This window comes from Loxodonta africana, chromosome 7, assembly GCF_030014295.1.
Source record: "Loxodonta africana isolate mLoxAfr1 chromosome 7, mLoxAfr1.hap2, whole genome shotgun sequence".
Lineage (NCBI taxonomy): Eukaryota > Metazoa > Chordata > Mammalia > Proboscidea > Elephantidae > Loxodonta > Loxodonta africana.
The window spans coordinates 12,233,194-12,257,271 of NC_087348.1; the positions used below are offsets into that span (position 1 = coordinate 12,233,194).

General features: G+C 51.7%; 2 protein-coding genes across 2 annotated transcripts in view; both read left to right on the forward strand.

The window, feature by feature from the left end:
- Positions 1-220: 220 nt before the first annotated feature.
- EEF1G (eukaryotic translation elongation factor 1 gamma) lies at positions 221-11,090 on the forward strand. The gene is made up of 10 exons (XM_003419647.4): positions 221-349; positions 1,454-1,612; positions 2,258-2,321; positions 2,480-2,622; positions 3,151-3,294; positions 4,963-5,092; positions 5,499-5,703; positions 10,236-10,408; positions 10,501-10,625; positions 10,857-11,090. Exons 1-10 carry the CDS (start codon positions 338-340, stop codon positions 11,013-11,015), a joined length of 1,314 nt encoding a protein of 437 aa, XP_003419695.2. The 5' UTR covers positions 221-337; the 3' UTR covers positions 11,016-11,090.
- Positions 11,091-22,380: 11,290 nt separating this feature from the next.
- Positions 22,381-24,078, forward strand: part of AHNAK (AHNAK nucleoprotein) — a 31,642-nt gene continuing 29,944 nt past the window's right edge. The window contains exon 1 of the mRNA XM_064287927.1: positions 22,381-22,511. The gene's annotated coding sequence lies outside the window, so the exon portion shown is untranslated. The remainder of the gene's footprint in view (positions 22,512-24,078) is intronic.

Genomic DNA, 24,078 nt, shown 5'->3' on the forward strand with positions numbered 1-24,078 from the left:
GGGGCGTCTTTTCCAGCAGTTTCTCACTGTTTCCCCTCCCTGGGCGCCGTCCCCCTCCACAGGGGGACCCGCATTGGCCACACCAGTGGGGCGGACCAGCCAAGAAAGTCCCAATGCGCAGGCGCCGGCTTTACCGCGCCGGCCCGCGAGCCCCACCCCCTTTCTGCCAATTCAGCCGCAGCTGGATTTCGAACTGTCGTGCGTATGCCTTCTATGCCGTCCTCGCTTTCCGGCTGCTGTTTCTCCACGGCTCTCCCCTTTCCCCCTCCTTTTTCCCCGTGGCGGCTTGCTTTGCGGCAGCGCCGAGAACCCCACCCCCTCTCTCTGCGGAATCACCATGGCGGCTGGGGTAAGTTTGCCGGCTCTGGGAAGCGAGGTGACCTTATCCACCTCCATCCTGTGCCCGAGTGGGGTCAGTGGGCGCCCAGAGGAGTTCCAGAGCCTAGTGGGGTGCTGATCTGGGGTCTGAGGTCTAGAGACATGACTGCTGGAGAGCAGGGCTTCCGGAGCCCCGAGGGGAACTGAGGCTGGGGTTCACGGAGGCCAGAGGTGGAAGGGTCGGGGGTAAAGCAGAAGAGATGTCGAGTCCGGGCCTCCTGGGGCCTTGAAAGGGGGTTCGGGTTCATTGCCACCTCGAGATATGGGAGCCCAGCAGGCTGACGGAACTTCGGCGACCGTTTTGTGGGGCAGCAGCAGCGGACAGGGTAAAGAGGAGGGTCTTTGTGGGCACATTCGGCTGGCCACGGTTAAGGGTCGCTTCAGGGGGGTTTGGGAACGAAAGAAATCCCCGGACTGTGGAGTCAGGCCAGTTGGACTCCGCTGTCCAGGATAGTGAAGGAGGAAAGTCAGCACCAGAGAACTCACTGCGGGACAGGAGGGGTGGTATGCGTGACAAGGTAAAAGGCTCTTTAGGGAGACGAGTTGGTTAGGGAAGAGGGGGCGCCATTTGGTGTCTCCGTGGCAGTTCTGAGGGGAATTATTTCCACATCTGTTGGTGGGGTGTGTGTTCTTTAGAGACGAGGGTGATGCTTATGAAGGAGAGACTGGCTCAGCTGTAGAGTAGGCAGGCGCTCCGCACCCTTCAATGAATGAAAGAAGGGCTCTGGGAAGGGAGGGGTGCTGTGGTTGTCGGCAGATGGAGTCAGAGTGAGCTACAAGCTCTGGGTTTCTTGGAGATATATTTGGGGGAAGAGAATGCATGTAGAGGTGTCCTTAGGAAAGGTCAGATCTGTCAACAAGCTTTATTTAGCAGTTAGTGTGTAGTTCTGTTCTTGGAATTTCCAGGGACTCTGATTACATATGGCAGGTACTAAAGAATTTGGTTCACCAGCGGGAGTAAAAGAGTGAACTGAACAGATGGCAGTTACTCACAGGGGGGTAATTCTGGGGGGTGGCATTTAGGACTGGGACCCTCAACTCCAATTATTTTATCCTCCTCCTCTTTCTTACACAGACCCTGTACACATATCCTGAAAACTGGAGGGCCTTCAAGGCCCTCATCGCTGCTCAGTACAGCGGGGCTCAGGTCCGCGTGCTCTCCGCACCACCCCACTTCCACTTTGGCCAAACCAACCGCACCCCTGAATTTCTCCGCAAATTTCCTGCCGGCAAGGTGAGTAGGGAAGTGGAGAGAGGTGGGCCTTTGGCCCTGAGAACCCACAGAGCCCTAGAATCCCATTGCTCTGGAGGAAGTTTCCATCCTTAAAAGGAAGCTTCCTGTGTTGTTTTTTTTCGCATTTCAGTGACTTAAATATTATTATGAGATGATTGCCAACTTACATGGAGTTGTAAGAAATAATACAGAGATATCTAGTGATTTTTTTTTTAATAAAATGCACAGATTTATTTGTGTCTGTAGGAAGAAGCATGCATTTTGACCAAGTGTTTTCAGTGTGAATAGATCAAGTATCTGCTCTGAGGTGGGTCCCTGCCCCAGGGGGCCTACAGAGATAATGTAAATTATCCTGCTAAAGGAAAATAGCTCAAGTGCTCTGGGTAGCAGCATAATGAGGGGTGTAGACTTAGATGTCAGACTTGGGGTATCTAGTCTTTTGCTTGTAATCTTATTGAGGGGTTTTATACAAATACTTGATAATATTCAAATTGTTTAGATTCACTAGTTCAGATACTGAGAGTTTGGGTGGCAAGGGTTGTCAGCTGTATATAAAAAAATTTAGCCAAAACGATTCAGTCCCTGGAACAGGCTAGTGAAGATCCCTGTGTATTTTACTTCATCTTTTGACTGCTTTGTCCTCAGGTTCCAGCATTTGAGGGTGACGATGGATTCTGTGTGTTTGAGAGCAATGCCATTGCCTACTATGGTAATGTGCAGGGCAGTGCGGGAATGGGAGGGTCTGGAGATGAGGGGTGTGGAAGCAGAGGGTGAGGGTGAGCTGGAGTGGACAAGAAGATTCTTAGGGGCCTGGACTGGAGTTGGCATGGCCCCAGTGTTCCTGACCTTTGTGTCCTGTCTCTGCAGTGAGCAATGAGGAACTGCGGGGAAGTACTCCAGAGGCAGCAGCCCAGGTGGTGCAGTGGGTGAGCTTTGCCGACAGCGACATAGTCCCTCCAGCCAGTACCTGGGTGTTCCCCACCTTGGGCATCATGCATCAGAACAAGCAGGTGAGCCTCGGGACTTAGGCAGAAGCCAGGGGCTCCAGAGTGTCAGAGAGTAAAAGAAAAAAGATTGAGAAAAGGTGATGCCCAAAGAATATCTGGGTAATGAGAAGAGCTAATTTTTGGGGTGTAATTTGGCACAATGGGCTGTTGAGGTATCTGAGTTCTTGGTTAGATAGACCCACTGAAGGGATTGTCATGAGTAGTCAGGGGAGAATTTCTGCTGTAGAAAGATTATACCAAACAGTATAGGAGGTGGTTTGACCAGATGGCCTCTAAGTTCCTTCTAAATTCCAAGATCCATAACTACAATCGATACAGTGGGAAGTGAAGCCAGACTGCACCATGAAGAAATTTAACACTGAGAGCTTCATTGGCGATACGTTTGGAATGACCCTAGACTCTGATTCCATTGAGAGAGGGTGGGGGTGATCCAGGACTCAGTAAGTGAAATAACTACCTTAGTTTAGTTTTAGCAGTGTGTGCAGGGGGAAAGGGATTGGCACCAACTGGCTGATGATTTAAATTCAATAGGCCACAGAGAATGCCAAGGAGGAGGTGAGGCGAATTCTGGGGCTGCTGGATGCTCACTTGAAAACGAGGACTTTCCTGGTGGGAGAACGTGTCACCCTGGCTGACATCACAGTTGTCTGCACCCTGTTGTGGCTCTACAAACAGGTGAGGTATATTAAAAAATCCAGTTGGCAGAGGGTAGGTAGAGATTAGGAACGAAGTGACAAGTCTTCCAGGTTATTCTGGGTTCTGCTGTGGACATGGTTGTCAGGGAGTCTGACAGCTAGTCTGTAGGACAGTTGGAATCCCAGGATTCAGTCCTAGAACTGTGCTTTTCTCTGCCTTTCCTGAGAAGTTTGATGTTCTGTTCGCTTAGTTTTCACGTGGCAGCTAAGATGTTTAGTTTGTTGACATATTTCCTGGGAAGGCCAGTTGTGGTGTTTAGGTAGGGGTAGTAGCTTTTTTTTTTCTTCTTTTTTTAGTAGCTTCAGCATCAAGATCTTTTGGAGGTCTAGGTTTAGATCTTGGTTGCGTCACTTACTAGTTATAGGGTTGTATGTGTTTTTTAATTCTTTTAGTCTTGTTTTTTTTTTTTTTTTTTTTTACCCCTGAAGTGTATAAAACCAGAGTAATAGTTATCCCTCTGGAGGGCGTCAGTTAAAGGGGATAAGGGGTTGCTTGTTTTCTTAGACTGATGCTCGTCCAGAATAATAATGCAACGACAGCATAGAAAAGATTGCTTGGAACGCAGTGGTTAAGCACTCGACTGCTAACTGAAAGGTTGGTGGTTTGAACCGACCAGCCGCTCTGGAAGAAAGATGTGACAGTCTGCTTCTGTAAAAATTACAGCCTTGGAAACCCTACGGGGCAGTTCTGCCTTGTGCTGAGGGTCTCTTAGGGACCATCTTAGTGAGTCTTTACCTCCTGTGTGGGTGAGGAGAGATGTAACCTGCCCAGGGACACAGAGCTAGCATGTGGTGGGGTAAAACTTGAACTCAAGCACTGCAGAACCAGCACTTCCAATTGCTCTGTTGTCTGTCTCAGTGGCAAAATTTTTTTCCTCTGATCTCAGCAAAATAAAAAATGACTGCTGGGAGTTCTTCACGAAGCTAAGTTTAATTTAAACGATGGTTCATTACTTTTGAAATTGTTAGATTTTTTTTTCTGTTGTTGAATGTTCTTTACTTTTTGAAGTTTGATAATAGTGGCAAACTTACTTTGGCAAAATAAGTAGTTGATAGCCCCCTGTTGGTCCCCAACCTTTAAAAAAATTTGTACTGATGTGTACAATTTAAAAAATGAGAGACGATAGACGTGAAATGGCTTTGCAAAGGAGCAAGGCAGTGTACGGATATTATTCCTACAGAAATATTCTGATCCATGGTAAGTGGAAGGGGTGGGCGCAAGCAGCCTATTAAATTGAGCTGGATTACAAAAAAAACGATTAGGAGAATAAATGAGAAGCAGCCCTAGTGGTGTAATGGTTAAGCTCTCAGCTGCTAACTGAAAGGTTGGCGGTTTGAATCCACCCTGCGGCTCCGTGGGAGAAACACCTGGTGATCTGCACCTGTAAGATTATAACCTAGGAATCTCTGTGGGGCAGTTCTGCTGTGCCACGTGGGGCTGCTGTGAGTTGAAATGCACTCAGCGGAACCTCACAACAACAGCCCCCAGTGTAAGTTGGTGTTCTAGGGAGCTGCTGTCTAGGGGGTTTTGAGGGAAGTGGAAAATGGAGCTTTGGTGTAGAAAGAGACAAGGACTCTCAGGGTCTGGCTAGAAACTCTTCAGGGCCTTTCCCTGCAGTGACTTTGTTTCCCCCCTATATCCTGGCAGGTCCTAGAGCCTTCATTCCGCCAGGCCTTCCCCAATACCAACCGCTGGTTCCTCACATGCATTAACCAGCCCCAGTTCCGGGCTGTCTTGGGGGAGGTGAAGCTCTGTGAGAAGATGGCACAGTTTGACGGTAAGTCTGAGGGAGGGAGAGAAGCATGTGTGAGATCGAGATGCCGGCGCCCAGGGGCAGGGTCTGGTTTGCTCAGTGTCAGCCCCTTGATTTCCTATCTTGCTCTCAGATTGTGTGGACCCACAGAATGTAGGGTATCACACATAGTCATTAATAGTGTTCTGCGAGACTTGTTTTACACACACACAGTCATTTGTGTCAATATACGGGGTTGCAATGTAACAGGTACTTGTTGAGGGTTGTGTCCTTTCTCGTGGACAAAAAGTGAACTGGGGGCAGGGAAGTCCAGAACCAGATTCCTTAGTTTTCCCAGCCAGCGTTTCCCTCTCACCCTGCTTGCTTCCTCGTTTTGGAAGGGTATGGAAAAGGGCAGGATGTTCACTTTTCCTCTCTCCCTCTGCACCAGCTAAAAAGTTTGCAGAGAGCCAGCCTAAGAAGGACACCCCACGGAAGGAGAAAGCACCACGGGAGGAGAAGCAGAAGCCCCAGGCCGAGCGGAAAGAAGAGAAGAAGGCAGCAGCTCCTGCTCCTGAGGAAGAGATGGACGAATGTGAGCAGGCGCTGGCTGCAGAGCCAAAGGCCAAGGACCCCTTTGCTCACCTGCCCAAGAGGTATGGCTATTTGAAGGGTGGAGGGCTGGAACCCAAGAAGGCCTGTTCTTGACTCACTCTGTGTGTGTGTGCGCGCGCGTGCGTGCCAAGAAAATTGCATTGTCCGTACTAAAGTAAAAGGTGTATTTTAGTTGCAAATAAAGCAGCTTTCTGAATATATCAAAAATTGAAATTGTGAATTTTTAAAGTAGAAAGCAAATTCTAAATACATGTAGTAAAACCAGCAGGGACAGAATTTGGCGTGGTGCTCAATTGGTCTTGAGCCTGCTCTTTAGGAGCGTTTATGATTTGTCAGAACTGATGGAGCGAGAGGTACGGGCAGAAGGTCCACAGAGCCTTGCGTCTACTCTGCTCTTGGGGCTGGCTCTTGGAGGTGGTTGTGTCCTCTGATGGTTATATTTTTGCAGTTTTGATGAATCAGACTGTACAACAAATGCTCACTAAGAGAAAGTGTGATGACCGTGGCTACATATTATCTGTCTAATTCATTGTTTCCAAAACTGGGGGAGTTCAACCCCTAAAGGAGAAGGAATTAAACAGGGTGGTCGCTTTATTTTCTTTTCAGTAAATTAGGTGTTCTTGGAAGAAAGACTATGGTAAAAGGGAGATTTTTGGTGTGAAAGCACGGGGGCTGTGGTACGATGGATCACTTTTATCTGGTCTTTCTTGCCGTGGTCTTGTAGTTCCCACCAAGTGACTGGGTTGGGACTGTGCACAGGAGGTGCCGATGGCCCACCAGAGGGATTGGCTAGCTCCCTAGTAATGCAAATAAAGTGTATCGAACCCTAATGAGGGGATTGGTCAGTTTTGCCATCCTGCTAGGCTTAAAGCGAACCATCTCAGGTGGAAAGGGGGGACCTTGTCACCATCAAAGAAGAGCTAGTAGTGCAGCTCGTCTTGGACCTGGGATCCCTGCACTGAGAATCTTTTAGATCAGGATTCAGAAGAGCTTTAACACCAGAGATGGCGAGAAGCAACTTCAGAGAAACGGCAGCAGCAGAGGTAGCAGAATTGGGAGATTGGCCTCCTGGCCCACAGAACGAGAGAGCTGAGCACCTTCGGGCGGGAAGCTTGAGGATAGTGGAGTGCCTCCAAGCACTTTTCGGGGGAGCTAGAGACTGAGTGCCTTCAGGCCGAGGCCTGGTGGAATGGGGTGCCTCTAAAGAAGTAGTAACACTTGCCCGAGCAGGACAGGGCCTGGGCTGGCCCGGCCCGGCCCGGCGCCAGGGGGCCAAGAGCAATGGAGAGGCCTGCCCGTGGGCATGGCTGAAGAAGAGGCTGTCCTGATTGAAGAATGGTGTCCTGAGCATTCCTGAACCGTAACCTGTTAACTTCCCTGATAAATACTATAACCGAGTATGGTCTGTGAGTTCTGTGTGGCCGTTGAATTAGTAAAACCCAGCAAAGAGGTAGAGAAGAGAGTGCCGTGGAAGGGATAGCCGGTGTCAGAATTGGTAAGAAGTTTGGAAAGAGGAGCTGTGTCTGATTTCTGTTTCAGCTTTGGGCTGTTGGTGCTGATAATGGTTCTCCTTGCCCCTTGTGAAAGCAGATGAGGTCAGACACAGCCACCATGCTCTTTTTACAGGGACCCGGACACCCAGTTCTCTACCATCAAGTTCTTCTTTAGTCATTGCTCCAAGGCATTTTATTGGGATTTCAGGCAATACGAGAATTGTATTTTCTGTGGACATTTTGCTTTTTTCTCCATTTTTCTTGCCCACTGCTTCTGCCCTTCCCTAAGCCGTCTGTCTTCTCATTAGTTGGTCTGTTAGGGTTCAGATTTGGCCTTCCAGGGTTTATAATGGTTTTGATGAGGGATAAACCAGTGTGAAAAGGCACCCACTGGTGATGGTCACACTAGCTGAGCTTAGAGTTGTAAATTATAGACTCTGACAGTAATGGGTGATCGATCAGTAACTGCTGCTTCTCGCATTTGGAGAACACTTGGAATCTAGCTAGGAGCGCTGTCTCCCAGGTATTTGCTACTATATCAGGAAGGCTGCACCTTGAAAGATTTTTTGTTTTTAAACTAACGTGATTTATCGTGAGTCTAGCACAGGGGCAAGTCAAAGGCGAGCAGAATTTTTGGGGTGTTGTAAGAATGGTGTGGCGGGGGGCTCTCTGACCTCCCCCGACGTCATGAGGTGGGAGAATCATTATCAGCACCAGTAGCCCGAGGCTGAACACTGTGAAGTGGAGTTCAGATGTGCTGCTTCTCACCGCCATCTTTGCCAATTCTGACCCTATGTTCCTCTCAAAGCAGTCTGCTTCTCTGCTGGGTTGGAAAACTTGTTGCAGTGGCCACACAGAGCTCAGACCGTATTCACAGGGGGTTTATTAGGGAAGTAACAGGTTACAATTCAGGCTCAGGAACACTCAGGATGTAGTTCATTGGTCAGGACAGCCTTTTCTCAGCTGTGCCTGCAGCTTGGCCTCTCTCTGGCCCTCGGCCCCTCAGCCTGGCCTCTGCTCTGCTATGCCAATAAATGTCTGGGGGTGCCTCACTCCACCAAAAACCCCCTTGTCCACACCTCACTCTGCCAGGAAGCATCCTTCTGGAAGGCGCTCAGCTCTCTTAGTCTGTGGGTTGGCACACCCACTGTAACCTCCTTGCTCCATGGGCTGGGTAGCCCACTGTGCTGTCTTGTGCCACTCCCCTGGTTCCTATCACTTTTTGCCATCTTGCATTGTCTCCTGTGTCACAGCTATTTCCTGTGTCTACGAGGTTCTTAGCACAGGGACCCCAGGTCCAAAGATGCGCTCCGCTTCCATCTTTTCTTCTTGGTGGTAGTGAGGTCCTCCTTTTCCGCCTCTGGGATGGCTCATTTTAAGCCTAATGAAATGGCAAAACTGACCAATTCAGTCGTTAAGGCTCCATACACCTTATTTGCACGGTTCTGCCCCCACAAGGGTGCCATGCACCTTATTTGTATTATTAGCAAGCTGTCTAATCCCCTTGGTGGGCCACAAACACCTTATTTTGTATAGTTACACCCAGTCATTTTGTGGTAGTTACATGACCATGGCAAGAAAGGCCGTATAAAAGCAGTCCATTGCACTGCAGGTGTGTAAATAACCTGTGAGGGAAGGAACTCAAATTCTATATGCTGTTGTAGCCCGGACACTGTTAATGATTAGACAGTTTCACATATAATTTCACATATGTTAGGTCTGTACCCTGGGCAGAAAATAAATCAGGTAGTAGACGTAAATAAGTTTTTTTTTAAACTAAGCATTTTGTTACATCTTTTTGGGAATGTAATTAGGGTCTATTTGTTGCATTACCAGGATGCCCTTTTAGGCTGCAAAAATGATTTTCCGTGGGATTTTTAATGTCACAAAGGTGATGATAAAGTTCAAATACTCCGGGGGGTGTGAAGAAAAAAATTGCCAATCCCACTTTTTGGGTGGGCGAGGTTTTCAGCCCCTCAGATGAGGTCTGTAGTGAGCATTTGGGAAGGAGCTAGGATCTAGTGGTTGAAGGGCAGATGATCTGTTTTGCTACGCTGTAACTCGGCAAGTCAGTACCACTTAACCTTATCTTCAGAAGGATGGTAACAGTCTAAGTCACGGGTTTGTTGTAAGGATTAAGTGAAACAAACACGCGGTGAACATTGTAGCGTTATTTGTACTAGTGAATAATTGAACCAAGTGAACATTCAGGAAGGGGGCTAAATAGAGTCATAGCACATACATGCAGAAGATCATTTTTTAGACGTTCGGATGTTTAAAAGGAACTTCATAGCGTGTCACAGTAGTAACTGAAAATAGTGCAAGGTACGAAACAAGATAAATCATAACCTTGTTTTTGGAAAATCAAAGAAAAGCCAAGGGGAAATACATCAAAATATTAACTAGCTATCCTCATTTACTGGCAGTACAGTGATTTTCTTCAGTGTGTATGTATTTTTATAATTGGGAAGAAATAAAGAACCCTTCCGGTGAGCAGTTAGCTCTTCTGTGTTGATGTTGGCACTCTTGGGGCTCAGTGTGCCAGATTGCTTCAAAGGTAGCTTGAACCTAAGAGTTTTTCAGCATCCAAACTGATTTCTGGGGGGAGAGGGGCTGAAGAACATGGGTGTAAGATTTGGGGTGGAGGCTTACACAGCTGTTACGTTAGCGAATGTAGCCTCTGGAACCTGGAGAGCCCTCTGTGGTGGGGAGAAGAGAGTTGGGTGAGTAGGTAACTACTGAGGGTGACTCATGGAAAGCAGCCCCAGGAAGGGCTGACAGGAATAAAAGGTGTTCTCACCCTGCATCTCCACTGGGGGGCAGCAGTTAGCCATGCCCTTCCTGGAGCAGGTGAGCAGGTCCCACTCCTTACTTGTGCTGGGGGAGGGGAGGTAGGGGAGTATGTAACCTTTCAGCTCTCCTCCTTCCTAAGGTTGTACACATCTGTCAGCCCAGTGACCTCTTTCTTTTAAACTAGTAAATTTTAAACAAAAATACCCTTACCTTCTCTTCCTGGTATCTTCCCTCTTTGTAACCTCAGTAAGACCTTATTGACCTTGTGTTTTTTCCCCTCCTGTCAGTACTTTTGTGTTGGACGAGTTTAAGCGCAAGTACTCTAACGAGGACACGCTCTCTGTGGCACTGCCGTATTTCTGGGAGCACTTCGATAAGGATGGCTGGTCCTTGTGGTTTTCCGAGTACCGCTTCCCTGAAGAGCTCACCCAGACCTTCATGAGCTGCAACCTCATCACTGGTGAGCAGAGGGTGGGGCTGCGGAGAGGAAGAGGGCCGAGTGTGGTGGGAGCTGTGATTCCCAAGGCTGCATGCTCTCCCTCACCCCTTCAGGAATGTTTCAGCGATTGGACAAGCTGAGGAAGAATGCCTTTGCCAGTGTCATCCTCTTTGGAACCAACAACAGCAGCTCCATTTCTGGAGTCTGGGTCTTCAGAGGCCAAGAGCTGGCCTTCCCGGTGAGGAGGGTGTAGGGGAGGAATAGCTGTCTCTTCAGGGTGAGGCGAGGATATGAGGAGAGCATGGTGTTTTACTCCAGGGCTGGCGGGCCTTCAGGGAATGTGTACAGGCAAGAGCCATTCGCATTCACCGGAATCCTGGTAGCTGATGACATGTGTCTGAGCTGGAAGTCACACAGGTGTGTGTGTCCTGTAGCCTTACTGTTTTATTTCCTGGCTTTTTATCCGTAGCTGAGTCCAGACTGGCAGGTGGACTACGAGTCATACACATGGCGGAAACTGGATCCTGGCAGTGAGGAGACCCAGACCCTGGTGCAAGAGTACTTTTCCTGGGAGGGGGCCTTCCAGCATGTGGGCAAAGCCTTCAACCAGGGCAAGATCTTCAAGTGAACATCTTGTGGTCATCTAGCTGCCTGCACCTGCCCTTCAGGGAGATGGGGGTCATTAAAGAAACGGAACATTGAACCTTTTCCTGTCCTGCCTCCTTTGTGAGTGATGACGTCTTCAAAGGGGAGCGGAGCAGATATGTGAAGCAGGGTATTTTTTTATTTTCTGTGTCTGCAGTATCTGCAATACCTCGATTGGCAGGAAAGGAGTCTACAAAAGAGCAGAAATAGAGGCCTCTCCTCAGTCTTGATTTTTAATTCCCTGCTTCCTCCTGCGATGACTCTTCTAGCTGGGAAAGGTTGTGGAAGCTGTTAGAGAGGGGAGTGATAAGGAGTTTTGTAACTACTTAATTCTTGGGGACTAGATTCCAGATTTTCCTCAGTGAAGGGAGAGAATACCTGATACCGATGGTACAGACTAACATGATAACAACAGTGTGCGGAGGAACTGTCCCCTGAGGTAGGTGGCCATGTCCACGGTTCGTAGTTTAAACATGACTACTCAAAATAGACTCTGGGCTGTGGATGCTAACCTGGCTGCGTATCAGCCCTGGTGATATCTCTCATTTACAGAGAAGGAAGTAGGGGCTCAGAGATGTAAGTAACTTGCCTGTGATTACACCTCTTTTATGGTAGAGGCAGGATTTGGAATCCAGTGGGTTTCACTGAGGCACTTTGTATAACATGCTTGGCTTCCTCTTAGAATGGAGAGCAGTCCTAACTGGTCATTCAGTGCCCTGCTTGGACCAACTGTCACTTTTTTCTCTTTGGGACTACTTACGTCCTTTTCAGAGATTGTTGCCCCTGCCCCAGCTGTCTTTTCTGAAGAACACTGAGGATCTTCCTGTAAAATTTAGCAGCTCTAGTGAAATTGGAAACCTCCAGTTGATTTCATATTTTGAGGCATGTGCAGAAAGCAGTCTCTGGGTTATGGTTTTCTGTGTGGTTATTTCACCCCACCATGTATAGTCCAGGCAGAAGGGGAGCTGCTTACTTGGGAGGGGAAGAAGGTGATCTTATTAAGAACAGACAAGGGACTGGTGCCTTAGGGGATAGGGTTGTTCTCTGTAGCTAGGTGCCCTTTCCTGGCATCTGGCGACCTATGAACCGATGGGGCAGAGAACCCGTGGGTTGGAAGCCAGATGAGTGAGGAGGGCAGGGTTCTTGCTCAGACCTGGCTGCTCATCGTGAGCTGGATTCAAACTTGATTCCTGTCTTCTGAGCATTCTGGGCTCTCTAGATAGGATCCGGAAGTGCTGGCTCGGGGTGTGCCCTGAGCTTGTTGCTGGGGCCTCACTGAACCTGTCAGACTCTCAGATCGTTTCCCACCACACCCCCTTTGCTTGTGCAATCTTCCACCTTTGTGGTATCCCCTTCATCTTCTAAGGACCTGAAGATTTAGGCAGGAGAGGCCCAGTAGTCTGAGTAGGTTAGGTCTGAGGAGCAGCCCTGAGGCCCAGGAGTGGGGCTTAACATGAAAAAGGATGGGCATCCTGAGCCCAGGAATCGCTGAGGAGCAGCTGGGAGGGCCTTGAAGCCCACGTGGCCTGGGCGGGCCTGTGCTGGGTGACCAGGGACCTCCACCCCAGGGTCCCCTTGAGACTGCAGGAAGGGTGACTCATCTGCACATCCTGCCTCCTGTGCCCAGAGCGCTGGCGGTTTGCTGCAGAGCGAGGGTGGCCAGGCTTGTCGGCAACAGGCTGCTGGAAGGCCAGACCCACGCTTGGGGGAGGGCCAGTACCCATAGTGGAGGTGGGGCAGAGGCAGGAGGGAGGGGGCTGTGATCTCTGCAGGGGTGCGGGATGGGAGGGTGGGCAGGGAAGGAGTTAACAGTGGGAGCTTCTAGCGGCAGATGTAGGGCGGGCAAGAGGGGAAGCACATCTGGGTTCAGTCCCCATCCTGCCCCAGGGAGGCCTGAGTCACCACACCCCACCCGCTGGGGGCTCGCGGCTAGGGGCTCGCGCCGCCGCCTCTCCCTGCCTGGGCCTTAACGCCCGCTGGAGCCAGGCTTTCCTGCCTCCTCCCAGTGCTGGGCGTTGAGAGCTCCCGGCCCCGCCCGGCTCGCCAAGCGCAGCCAATCGGAACCCGCGCCTGGCGGGCGTCTCCGGTTGCTGGGTGGTTTACCTGGCGTGACGGAGCCTCGTGCCGCCTGCGCGCCACCTATAGCTGGCATCCCCCCGCGCCCACGGTCCAGCGCGTACAGCCAGAGCTGGGGGCCGAGGGGCAGAAAGGAAAGGAGTGCTGGGAATGGGTCAGGGGCTGAGAGTAAGGGGCGTGATCTTGAAGAACTGGGTAGAATGAAGGAAGGAGTTGGCTGTTTTATCCTTTATCCGCTTGGCGCAATCTCGGGGCCTCCGCAAAGGCTGGAAGAAAACAGAGAGGGGGTCGGGCCTCAGAGGTGCAACTGGCTGTAGATAAAATCTTTACAGAGCCTGGAGTGTGAATGTGAGTGGCGGACACTTGGCTTTGCTTGTAGATAAACCAGTAGTTACTAGATACTGGTTATAAGCACGTATTTGTTTTTGTTGGTGCTTCTGCTTAAGTCACTGTAAAGTAAAAAGCTTTTAAAGTTCTTCCAAGAAAGACCTAGATATATATATATATATTTTTTTTTTTTTCTCCACGCCCTGCTTGGAGCTGGAGCTTGACAGCTGCTGCTCTCACTGGGTCAGACCCATCCCACCAGCTGCCCACATGCCCCAAATGTGCCACTTCCCCTTTTGAGAGGTGGGGGGGGGAGGGCCTAGAATGTTGCAGGGAGAGGGATGAAGCACTTTGGAGGCTCCACCCAGTAATTTCTGAAATTAATACTGTGGTTTTCATGGCAACCGGCACTCTGTCTTCAGAACCAAGAACTTGCCCTCCACACGCATCAAATAAGATTTCCTGGGGGGTTGCGGCTTCCCTGGCTCACCCCACCAGCGGGACCTGCAGGGCACTGTAACTTCCCCAGCTTGCTTTGGTCTTCAGTCTGAAAGCCATTCTGGGGTACCCACCCCGTTCTCTACTCTTCTTCCTCTAGTGCTTTGGAGCTGTAAGATTGGCGCTCCTGAAAGGTTAGAGAAACCATCACCTGCTCTTGTCTGTTTGCTCGAAGCAAGCTGGCACGACTCCCAGGGGAGGCCACTATTCTACTCCGGTGGGATTGCTGGGGTGTCCCCGTGCCTCAGCACCCAAGGGATGAGCACAGCGGGAATAACAGGGCTTGCTGGAGAATATCCCTTTATTCCCCTGAGTCTTTTGTAAGAGGGGGAATACCTTGAGCAGGTGGTACTGCTTCAGTGGTGAGGATGTCCTTGGTGACACTTGGATCTTTTGATATTCCTGGGCTCTTTGCTTCCTGCCCTCCCACTCCCACGCTCCTCTTTGTCTTCTGGATTTCCTTAGGAACCCAAGGGGACCCTGTTGACCCTGCCTTGTTTGCACAATGAGTGGTACTCCTGTCGGTGATTAGATGGTGAGTCAGGGACAGGGCCTATTTCTGATTGGATCTCCCATGGAATGTGCCTCCCCGTACTTCCAGCTGCCCCCTCCCCTCTGCAGCAGGAACAGCTGTCATGTGAGGGCCTCTCCTGCTGGCTCAGCCATTTTGCAATCATCTGGCTGGCTCTGCCGGGATGGGAGTGGATAGTGAGCATGGCAAAGCCAAGGGGGGAACTAGGGAACATGGTAGGGCTGAGGGAGCCAGGGGAGTCGGTGGGGCCTAGGGAGGGCTATGGACTTGAGGGCCGAGGAAGAAGGGCAGTCAAGGTTAGGTGGGAGGGGTAGAAGCGGCTGAGGCAGTATGATGCTCTTAGGGCGCCCATCAAAGGCAATGGGGGCTGCCCCAGTTGGGAATGGAAAGGAGCTGGGGCCTGGCCAGCCCTTCTTCAGGGAGATCTGCACTTCCCTTGACTCACAGGGAAGCCACAGGGTGCTTTCCTGCTATCTTCCATGTGAGACCTGAGTCACCCAGTTGCCCGGGGTGCTGGCTGCCCTATGGTAGCGGAGCCTGCACCCAACCCTGCCCTACCCCACCCACTTCTGCTGCTAGGACAGGGGCTAGCCCACACACCCCTTTTCTCCATGGTGACCAGTTTGTCTCTTTGACTCAGACTTACAGAATGTATGGTCAGCAGGGACCACAGGGAAACTGGAGCCCAGAGAGAGGAAGTGACTTATCAGGGACACTGCACACACACGAGTCTTTGCACTGTTCACACAGCCACGTACTGAGTCACTTTTACTAGTAAGAAGAGCAGAAGGGCGCTGCCACAAGAGCTGAGGGATTATGGTGGGCCCAGCGCACTGGGTTTCAAGGTTTACATACAGCCTGGGTCTAAAGGCTCCCAGCAGCACAGAGTCCACGGGGAAGGAGAAGCGGAGCAAGCCCTGGGGCAGGGTCGGCCTGAGCAATCCAAGTCCTGGGGCGGGCATAGGGCACTGGGTGTAGCAGAGGCGGGACTCTGGGTGACAGGAACCTCAACTATGTGGTGACTCAGGCTCTGGGCAGCTCAGGCCCTTCCTTCCCTGTTCAGCCTTATCTCCGCAAACTGGATTTGGGGAAGCCTAAGCAGAGGAGAGAGGGAAACCCAGGCGGTCTTCCTTTTCCCAGGAAACTGGAGGCAAGGCAGAGAAAATTGGGAAGGGAGGAAGGCAGATTCTTAAGAAAGGGAGAGCGAGGAGCCTGGTGTGCCCCTTGCCCTTGGCCCCTCCCTGCCTGCTCCCTGCTGGGGAATGGAGCTGGCTGGGGCGTTGGCTGCTCCGGTCATTCCTGCTCCCTCCCTCTGCTCCTGTTTACAAGTCAGCCTGCCCAGTCCCCAGCTCCATTCTGGGCTCTTCTTTTCTCTCTCCCTCCCTCCCTCCCATAGCTTCATTCAATTAAGTTTTGCCACTTCTTTGCCCTAATCTCAAGTCCACATCTTGTATTATTTTATTACACCCACAGCTCCTCAGCCTCTCAGCCACCTCCCATTGTGCTTGCAATCCATTTACAACCAGTGTGTCTCCCTGCCCTGTTCTCCTTGCCCACTTCCCTTCCCTTTTTATTGCCTGGACAGTCTTTTTTTCTTTTTTTTTTATTGATATAATTGTAGCTTTGCATGCAGTTGTAAAATCATTCCTGCACCTTACCCAAGTTCTCCCAATGGTAATATTTTGCAGAACCACACTAACACCATAACCAAGACATTGACATTGATACAATCCACCCATCTTAGTGTGTGTGTATGTATACATATTCCTCTGCAGTTTTTTGTTTGTATTGCCTTCTTTCCTCCCAGAGTCTGTACTCAAGTGCTGCAGCTCTTGATCTCTAATCAGCTTTTGCTTGTTCTGCTTGGGGCTGAAGATCTCATTAGGGACTGGGTGTAACAGAAGGGTTTCCGGGTATCAGTAATTCAGGAACTCTTTATTTGAAGCTTGTGGTGTAACTGCAGGGCTGGGGGTTGGAATTGAGCTGGAGGAGGATTTTATTTGGCTTCATATTTTGGGTTAGGGTTAGGGGTAGGGGTAGGGGTTTGGAGTTTGAGAATTGCTTGGGAGATAATGTTTGCTTCCCAGAATCACCCCATAGGTTTGCCATTCAGTTGAAGAAGATAGAAGAGTTGAAGTTGACAGATTAGCAAGCAAAATGGAAGTGGATGGAGAAGGGTCTGATGACAACCTCTGGGCTGGTGTGTACATGGGGCGGAGGTGGTATAAACTGATGCAGCTGAGGTGGCTGACCTCCTTGCCTAACTTCACAAGGGGGAAGGAGAATCAAGATCAACACCAACAGCCCGCGGCTGATTCCCACGAGGCGGAGGTCAGACATACCTCCACCCTCCAATCTTTTTACTGATTCTGACACCAACTGTCTCTCCCATGGCACCTTCTACTTCTCTGCTGGATTCAATAATTCATTGCAATGGCCACACAGAATTTAAAGACCATACTCAAGATTATGGGTTTTTTATATCAGATAATTAAAAAAAATTTTTTTTTATTGTGCTTTAAGTGAAAGTTTACAAATCAAGTCAGTCTCTCATACAAAAATTTATATATACCTTGCTATATACTCCTAGTTGCTCTCTCTCTAATGAGAGCACTCTTCTTCCTTCCACTCTCTATTTTCATGTCCATTTGGCCAGCTTCTGACCCCCTCTGCCCTCTCATCTGCTCTCTAGACAGGAGCTGTGCACATAGTCTCATGTGTCTACTTGATCCAAGAAGCTCAGTCTTCACTAGGTTACAGTTCAGGATCAGGAACTCTCAGGATACAATTCTTCCATCAGGACAGCCTCTTCTCACCCGTTGCTCGCAGGTGGGGCTGTCTCTGGCCCTCGGCCCCATGGCCCAGCCTCTGCCCTGCTGTGGCAAGTGTTACAGAGCTCTTTTAGCTTTGCCAATAAGTGCCGAGAGGTATCCCACTCGGCCAGTAAGCCTCACCTGAAGGTGCTCAGCTTTCTTGCTCTGTGAGTTGGCATACCCACCACCGTCTTCCGTCGGTCTTCTGGTTCTGATGTTTCTGCTGCTACTGCCTCTCGCCATCTCTTGCCGTCTCTCTGGTGTGGCGTTACAGATCTCTCTCTCTGTCTTCTGGGTCTAGGCTGTTCCCAGTGCAGGGACCCTGGGTCCAAAGAACACATTCCAATCCCAGTCTCCTTTCATGATGGTCCTGAGGTTCCCCCGTCTGCCTCTGGGATGGCTCATTTTAAGCCTAGTGGAATGGCAAAACTGACCAATCCCTTCGTTAGGTTTCCATACACTTTATTTGCATGGTCCCCTACAAGGGTGGCATGAATCTTATTTGCATTATTATTAGCAAGCTGTTCAATTCCCTTGGTGGGACACAAGCACTTCATTTACACAGTCCTACCCAGTCATTTGGTAGGAGTTACAAAGACTATGGCTAGAAGGGACATATTATGTAATTCAGTGCACTGCAGGTAGAATCTGGGAGATTCTGCAAGGCTCAGAGAAGGGCTTACAGCCATTTCTCTGCTTCTAAGAGTTCTGTGCAAAAGAACCCCAAGGGGGAGGGTGGCAGTCAGCTTTCAAAGAGATTGCAAATTTCACTTCCTTTCTGGAAACGAAAGTTTAAAAGGTATGATTACTCTTTTAGCAGTCTGTCTGTTTTCTTCCCTGATTTGGAAAAGGGGACTGTGGGGAGAAGGGCGGGGAAGGGGAATCCCCTGGCAAGGGGCCTGCCCACAGTGCTCCCCTTTGTGGTTGCTATGGAAACAGGCATAATAGAAACAAAGCAGGCACGTTGCTTGGCAACAGAGGAGCCCAAGGTTCATCACACACACACACACACAACAAGTAATCTATCAGGGAACCCCCGGAGAGGGAGCGTCATTTCTGGAAACTGGGGTATGCCAGCGATGACAAGTCCTAGAACTCACCTTGCCTTGCCAGCCTCAGAAGGGGTAGTGGAGTGCCAGGGGGAGGGCTAACCTCGCTGATCCCTGGCTTATGAGAGGGCAGCCTTTATTTTGGCAGGAGAATCTGAAACTTTTGAGAAGACACTAGTTGTCTTTGTAATCTTCGGATTTAGGGGACTCCTTATAATTAAATGTCTGTGTGTGTGTGCGAGTGTAGTGGTGTAAAAGACCTGGTAGAAAAGGTAATGTTTAATTTGATCAAAAAAAAGCACAGGACCTGCAAGAAACTCAGAACACAAGCTAAGGGGGCATCAGAGACATTTCTGTTCTGTGGTGAGCACCTTAAGGGCAGAGATGTCAAGTTCTCCATGACCTGCACCACCACCCACCACCACGAGTGCCTGGCCCAGTGTCGGGCACACAATAAATGTTTGTACAACTGCATGAGAGACTGACAAGCCAGGGGCTGAGTCCCTGGGGGCTAAGAGCTGGAAGAAGCTTTGACGGCTTGAGTGCAGGATACCATTGTGAAAAGAACAAGGGCTTTGGGGGCCAGTTCTACCTGGAGTTCCTTCATGCATTTCCCAGATTGTTCCCGGGCGATTGTAGCCACTGCTCTAGGTGTGGGGCATACAGCAGAGAACAGGAAGTCCCTGCCCTCATGGAGTGTTACAGGAGCTTCGACTCCTGCTTCTTGGAGTTGTGTGACTTTCGGTAGATCACTGACCCTCGCTGTCACCATTTCCTCATCAGAGTGCCTCCCTCCTAGGATATGCGAGGATTAAATGAGCTAGCATGCGACAATCAGTGCTTGCTACAACGATACACACAATCACCATTCAGCAGGTGTTACTGTAGCTTGGTGGGGGTGGGGGAGGGGTGTGGGTGGGGGAGAGCGCTACAGCCATGGGCAGAGGAAAGGACTGGCAAAAAGTTCTGAATGTGTGTGTCTCCAATTACAAAGTTGAAAACTTTTGAAAATATTCCCCTCCCCTGGGCGGAGGAGAGGTCCCTGGATGGCTCAAATGGTTTGGTTTGTACTCCGTTATCAGCTTACAGGTTGGTGGTTCAATCCCGCCCAGGGGCTCTTTGCAAGAAAAACCTGGTGTTCTGCTTCTCTACAGGTTACAGCCAAGAAAACACTATGAAGCAGTTCTACTCTATAACACATGGGGCCGCCATGAGTCGGAATCAACTCGCTGGAGATGGTTTTTTTTTTTTTTTTGAGTTTCGAAGTCTGACCTAGGAAACTTCAGCTCTGGGTCCAGCGGGCCCTGCCAGGCTACGAACATATTTTTTTTTAGGGGACACAGTCTATACCCTCTAGCCTGGACTCGGGTAGGGCCAGTCACCAGAACCACCCTCGCCACGTATCTTTACACTCTTATCCCGATGAAATACCTGGACAGTGATCCCTGCTCTGCAGTGGGTCCACAAACCAGCCTCTCCTGCCTTCTTCTCTGTTGACCAAGAGGGTGGCCAAAACAAACAATGGAGCAGATAAGTTGGCTCTCACCCCGGGAAGCTTGCCTCTGCTCATTTGCTCCAGGGGAGCCCAAAGGAGCCCTAGCTGAGGCGAGAGTACAACATCCACGTCTTCCCCACCCTTCTTTTCTTTCCTGCTCCAGCCTCCTCCCTCCAAACTCTCCTGGCCCTTTTTGCAGATACTCCATGTCTGCGTGCCATAAGTCACATCATGGCCATCTTTCTGAAGATCTAGGTGTAAGTCAGCTCCCATTTTACTAAAACTTGCTCTTTCAAGGGACCAACTGATGGTTCATTTCACAGCGTTAAAAATCCTTTGGTAAAACTGTTAACAATGGTTAACATTGTTAACATTGCTAACCATTTTGTGAGAGGGACTGGGTAGGAAGAGGGAGACGTTTGCTTTTTATTGTTCTACCTTTCTGTACTGTTTAAATTCTTACCATATGTAGGTATTGATTTCACTAGAAATATATATATTAACAGGGATTATCTGGTTTGTAGGATTACAGGCCACTTTATTTTATCTTTATTCTTGGTCTACATTTAAACAACTGAATGAATAGTGAAAACGAAATAAAATGTAAAAACGCTGTTGGTAAAGGAAAAAATGAGCTCTTGGTTTTTATTTTTAGAAGGGATCCCTGAAGGGCACAAATGGTTTGCCCTAGACTACTTGGTTTTTTTGTTCACTAACCTAAAGTGCCCCCAGTGGTGCCATGGAAGAAAGGCCTGGCTATCCTTCCGTAAAGATTACAGCCAAGAAAACCAAATGGAGCAGTTCTACTCTGTAGCTCCCGGGCTTGCCATGAGATGGAATTGACTTGGCAGTGGGTTCTTTTTTTTTGTTTTTTAATTAAAAAAAAAAAAAAAACCCAAAGTTAAAAAGTTTAAATTTTTTCTTTAAAGTGCATGTGAGGAACGGGGGCAGAAGAAAATGGGGAGGAGGTAATTCTTAGGAGGGTCTGGGCCTATGTGATCTGCGGCGGGGTGTGGGTTGCCTCTGCTGTGGGTTTGATTCAATATCTGGGTACCTGGGTGTGTGTTTATACATAAGTGTGTGAAATGCTGGTGCCCAAGTCTCTGATTTTGCATGTGTGTCTGCATGTCTCTGCCTGTCTGAGTGTCTACACATGTGTCTCCACCTTTCTGTGTCCATTATAGGAGTGTCTGCATGTCTGGGGTTCTTCTGCTGTCTCTTCCCTCCCCCCAGCCTGTACCCTGGGCGGGTAACTGGACCTGGGACACAGCCCCCAGGGCTGGCAGCGGAGTTGGCTGTCGGGTATTTTTAGCCTGTAAACATGTTTGCCATTTCAGAGGACAGGGCCAGGCCGGTCGCTGGTCTCCTCCCAGCCCACTCATGGTCTTGCAGTGGGGAGGGCGCTGCTGCTTCTGGCCAGGTCTCCCCAGTTCCCCAGTCTGGGGTGTCCCTCCCCTAGAGCTTGGAAAGGAAGGGAAAGGAGCCTATCGTGGGCAGGGAGTGGCCACCTAGGAAAGGAAGATAAGAGAATTCATAGGGGTGAAGAGAAAAGGTGTGTGTGGGGAGGTGTGTAGCCAGAAGGCCCCTCTACCCCATCATTAAGCATTTAATAAAATCTTCATGCAGTTAGAAGTGACTATGGGAAATGACTATAAATTTGGAATCTCAGCTTCCTGCAAGTGCGGAGGGGAGGAGAGGCTTCAAGAGGGGTCTGAGGAGTGGGAGGTCAGAGGAGAGGCAGGAGCTCCCATATCTCTCAGGGAGTTTGGAGAGGAAGGTGGCAGCCCAGTCAGCTCCTGGTCCTGGGACCTGGGTTCTGGGTCCAGGTCTGACTAACTCCTGGGTCCGGTCTGGCTTCTGGGCCTGGGTCTGACTCCTGGGTCACTGCGGTAGCCATAGCAGCACTACGGGCGTAGTGACCCAGACTCCGGGAGGTGGGGCCAGCGTTTTCAGCCCAGCTCCGTGCGGGGAGGGGCTGAGGGGCCGAGGGGACCCCAGAACGAGGGAAGGTGAGAAACGGGCGTAGCTGCGTGGAACTCGGGAACCAAGTTGAGAGATTGGGGACTGGGAGTTGAAGCAGATTTGTCTGTGTTGAGAGAGAACTGAAAGGTTGATGTCAGGCTGCAAGTCTCGGCTTAATCACCCCAACATTCCCCCCACCTCGTCCGCTTTCTGGGCCCCTTCGCTCTGCTTGCAGAATGGGGTTGATTTGCAGTTCCAGCTGTAGGGTGGGTCCCTGGGAGCTTCTACGAGTTTCTTGCCGCCGAAGCCACACACTGCACATGTGGGTGTAGCTCCAGGCCCAGGACAGGACAGGACAGGACAGGGGGCAGTGGACGACAGGAGGGGCTTGCAGGCGCCCTCTCGTCCTCGCACCCCTGGGCGGGCCTCCCCAGCAGCCTGCTCCCGGGGTCCCTCCAGCGTCGGCCCACTGGTTCGGCCCGGCCCCGCTCGGCCCCGCCCGGCCCCGCCCTCTCCCCACGGCTCAGAGCAGACCCGCCCGCCCCAGCCGGAGTTACAAGAGCCGCCTCCGCGCGCGGGTGCCTGGCCACTCGGAGCAGCTCCGCCGCGGGGACTGCACCGCCCGCCTGCCGGACCCGCCCCACCCGGGCTCGCCGCGCCAGCAGCCGCCGCCCAGCGACCTCAGGCCCCCGCGGGCGATGGCCGTGCCCTGGGGCTGAGCGCACAGGTAGGGGCCCGGGGCGCGGGGCGCGGGGCGCGGGGCGCGCAGGGCACCACCCGCGGCCCGGCGCCGAGAACAGGAGGAGTGGGTGGCAGGGATCCGGCTAGGCGCGGTGGAGGGGGTGTCACTGTGAGAAGTCGGGCCGCTGGGAGCAAGCGGGGCAGCCTGGAGCTGCGCAGGGGGGCGACGCGTCGCTCCCTGGAGCGGAGCTGTGTCTCTGGAGTTGGGGCACAAGTTGGGCAAAGTTGGCAAATTGCTGCGGAGCGCTCTGCGCTGCACTCCATCTTCCCTCGCGGGTGGATTGCTGGCCCCAGTGCGCGGCAGGGTGCCTCGCTCCTGCTCTGGCGGCCGCGTTCCCAGCCCTCCCTCTCCGCCGGCTGTAACTCGGAGTGCGGCTCCGTTCCGATCTGTTTACTGGCGGCGAAGTTTCCGAGGTGGCCGCCGCGGCCAGCCCCTCCTGGCGCCCTAGCGCCGTGTGCCCCTCTGCTGGCCTTCCCTGCTGCCTGCCCTCGGTCCCAACTTCGAGTCCCGAGTCCTGCGGCCCCACCCTGTTCTGTACCATTGGCCGCTCCTTTCTCACTCCTGGCGGCTCCTCAGCCCCCCTCCGCTGCCCCGCCCTGGTCTTGCCCCTCCGTGTTCCCGGCTCCAGAAAACTCCCTTTTCCCTCTCGGGCAGCGGAGCCTGGAAGTTTGCAGCGCGCCGCCCAGCGGGACGGGTGGGGTGGGGGTGGGGGACATAATTAGGGAGATTCCTGCCCCGGGGTGGGTGGGGAGGGAGGGGGTTGCTAGGTGGCCCAGCCCTCGGGACCGCCCCTTCCCCTCCAGAGGCGGTGCTCGCGCCCCCACCCCACTCCCAAACCCGTCCGGGCGGGATGGCCCCCGCCCCAGCGCCTGGCGCGGCGCCAGTAGCCTGAGGAATGTGGTGGTTGGAGCCGGTGACTAATTCAAACCAGAACTCCGGGAGGAGTGGTGAGGGGCAAAGGAGAGAGAGAAGGGTCTGTGGGGGGGAGGCGGGGGCGGGGGCGGGGGCAGGGCTTGGCGGAGGAGGAGGATTGGGCGGCCTTGGCTGGAGCCTTGCAACCCAATAGCGCGCCAGGAGAGAGGGGCGAGGGGCGAGGCCCTGCCTGGTGCTGGAAAGGCAGTGTGCTTAGGGTGTGTGCAGAGAGCTGGGTTATATAAGGCTTCCTATGCAGGGAGGGCGTGTGCAGTGTGCAGGGCCTGGGTGGCCCCTGACAGGGCTGGGCTCCCCCTGCAGTGCCCGGGCCAGGAGTGCGGGGACGAAGCCCCTGGGGAGTGCTGGCCATGGGGGTACGTGGGGCCACAGCCGGGCTGGCTGCACCCTTCGTGGGAGGGGAGCGGAGGGTCCAGAAGGGGGACCTCACAGCTGTAGTTGATCTCCAAGTCCCAGTTAGAGGGTGACCACAGAGAATTGTGTGCTGTGTGCTCGTGGGTTTCACAGTGTGGGCTTGGCCACAGTGGGGTAGTGGTAAGGTGCTCCCAAGGAGCTGCAATCCCTGCTGAGTGCCCTGCTCTGTCACGTGGACTTGTGGAAAGACAGCGTGGGGTCCTCCCAC

Excerpts from the sequence above, each read along its gene's own strand:
- EEF1G (XM_003419647.4), top strand. Across the intron at positions 2,623-3,150 it reads TCATGCATCAGAACAAGCAG|GCCACAGAGAATGCCAAGGA; the intron begins GTGAGCCTCGGG and ends TAAATTCAATAG. Across the intron at positions 10,626-10,856 it reads GCCAAGAGCTGGCCTTCCCG|CTGAGTCCAGACTGGCAGGT; the intron begins GTGAGGAGGGTG and ends TTTTATCCGTAG.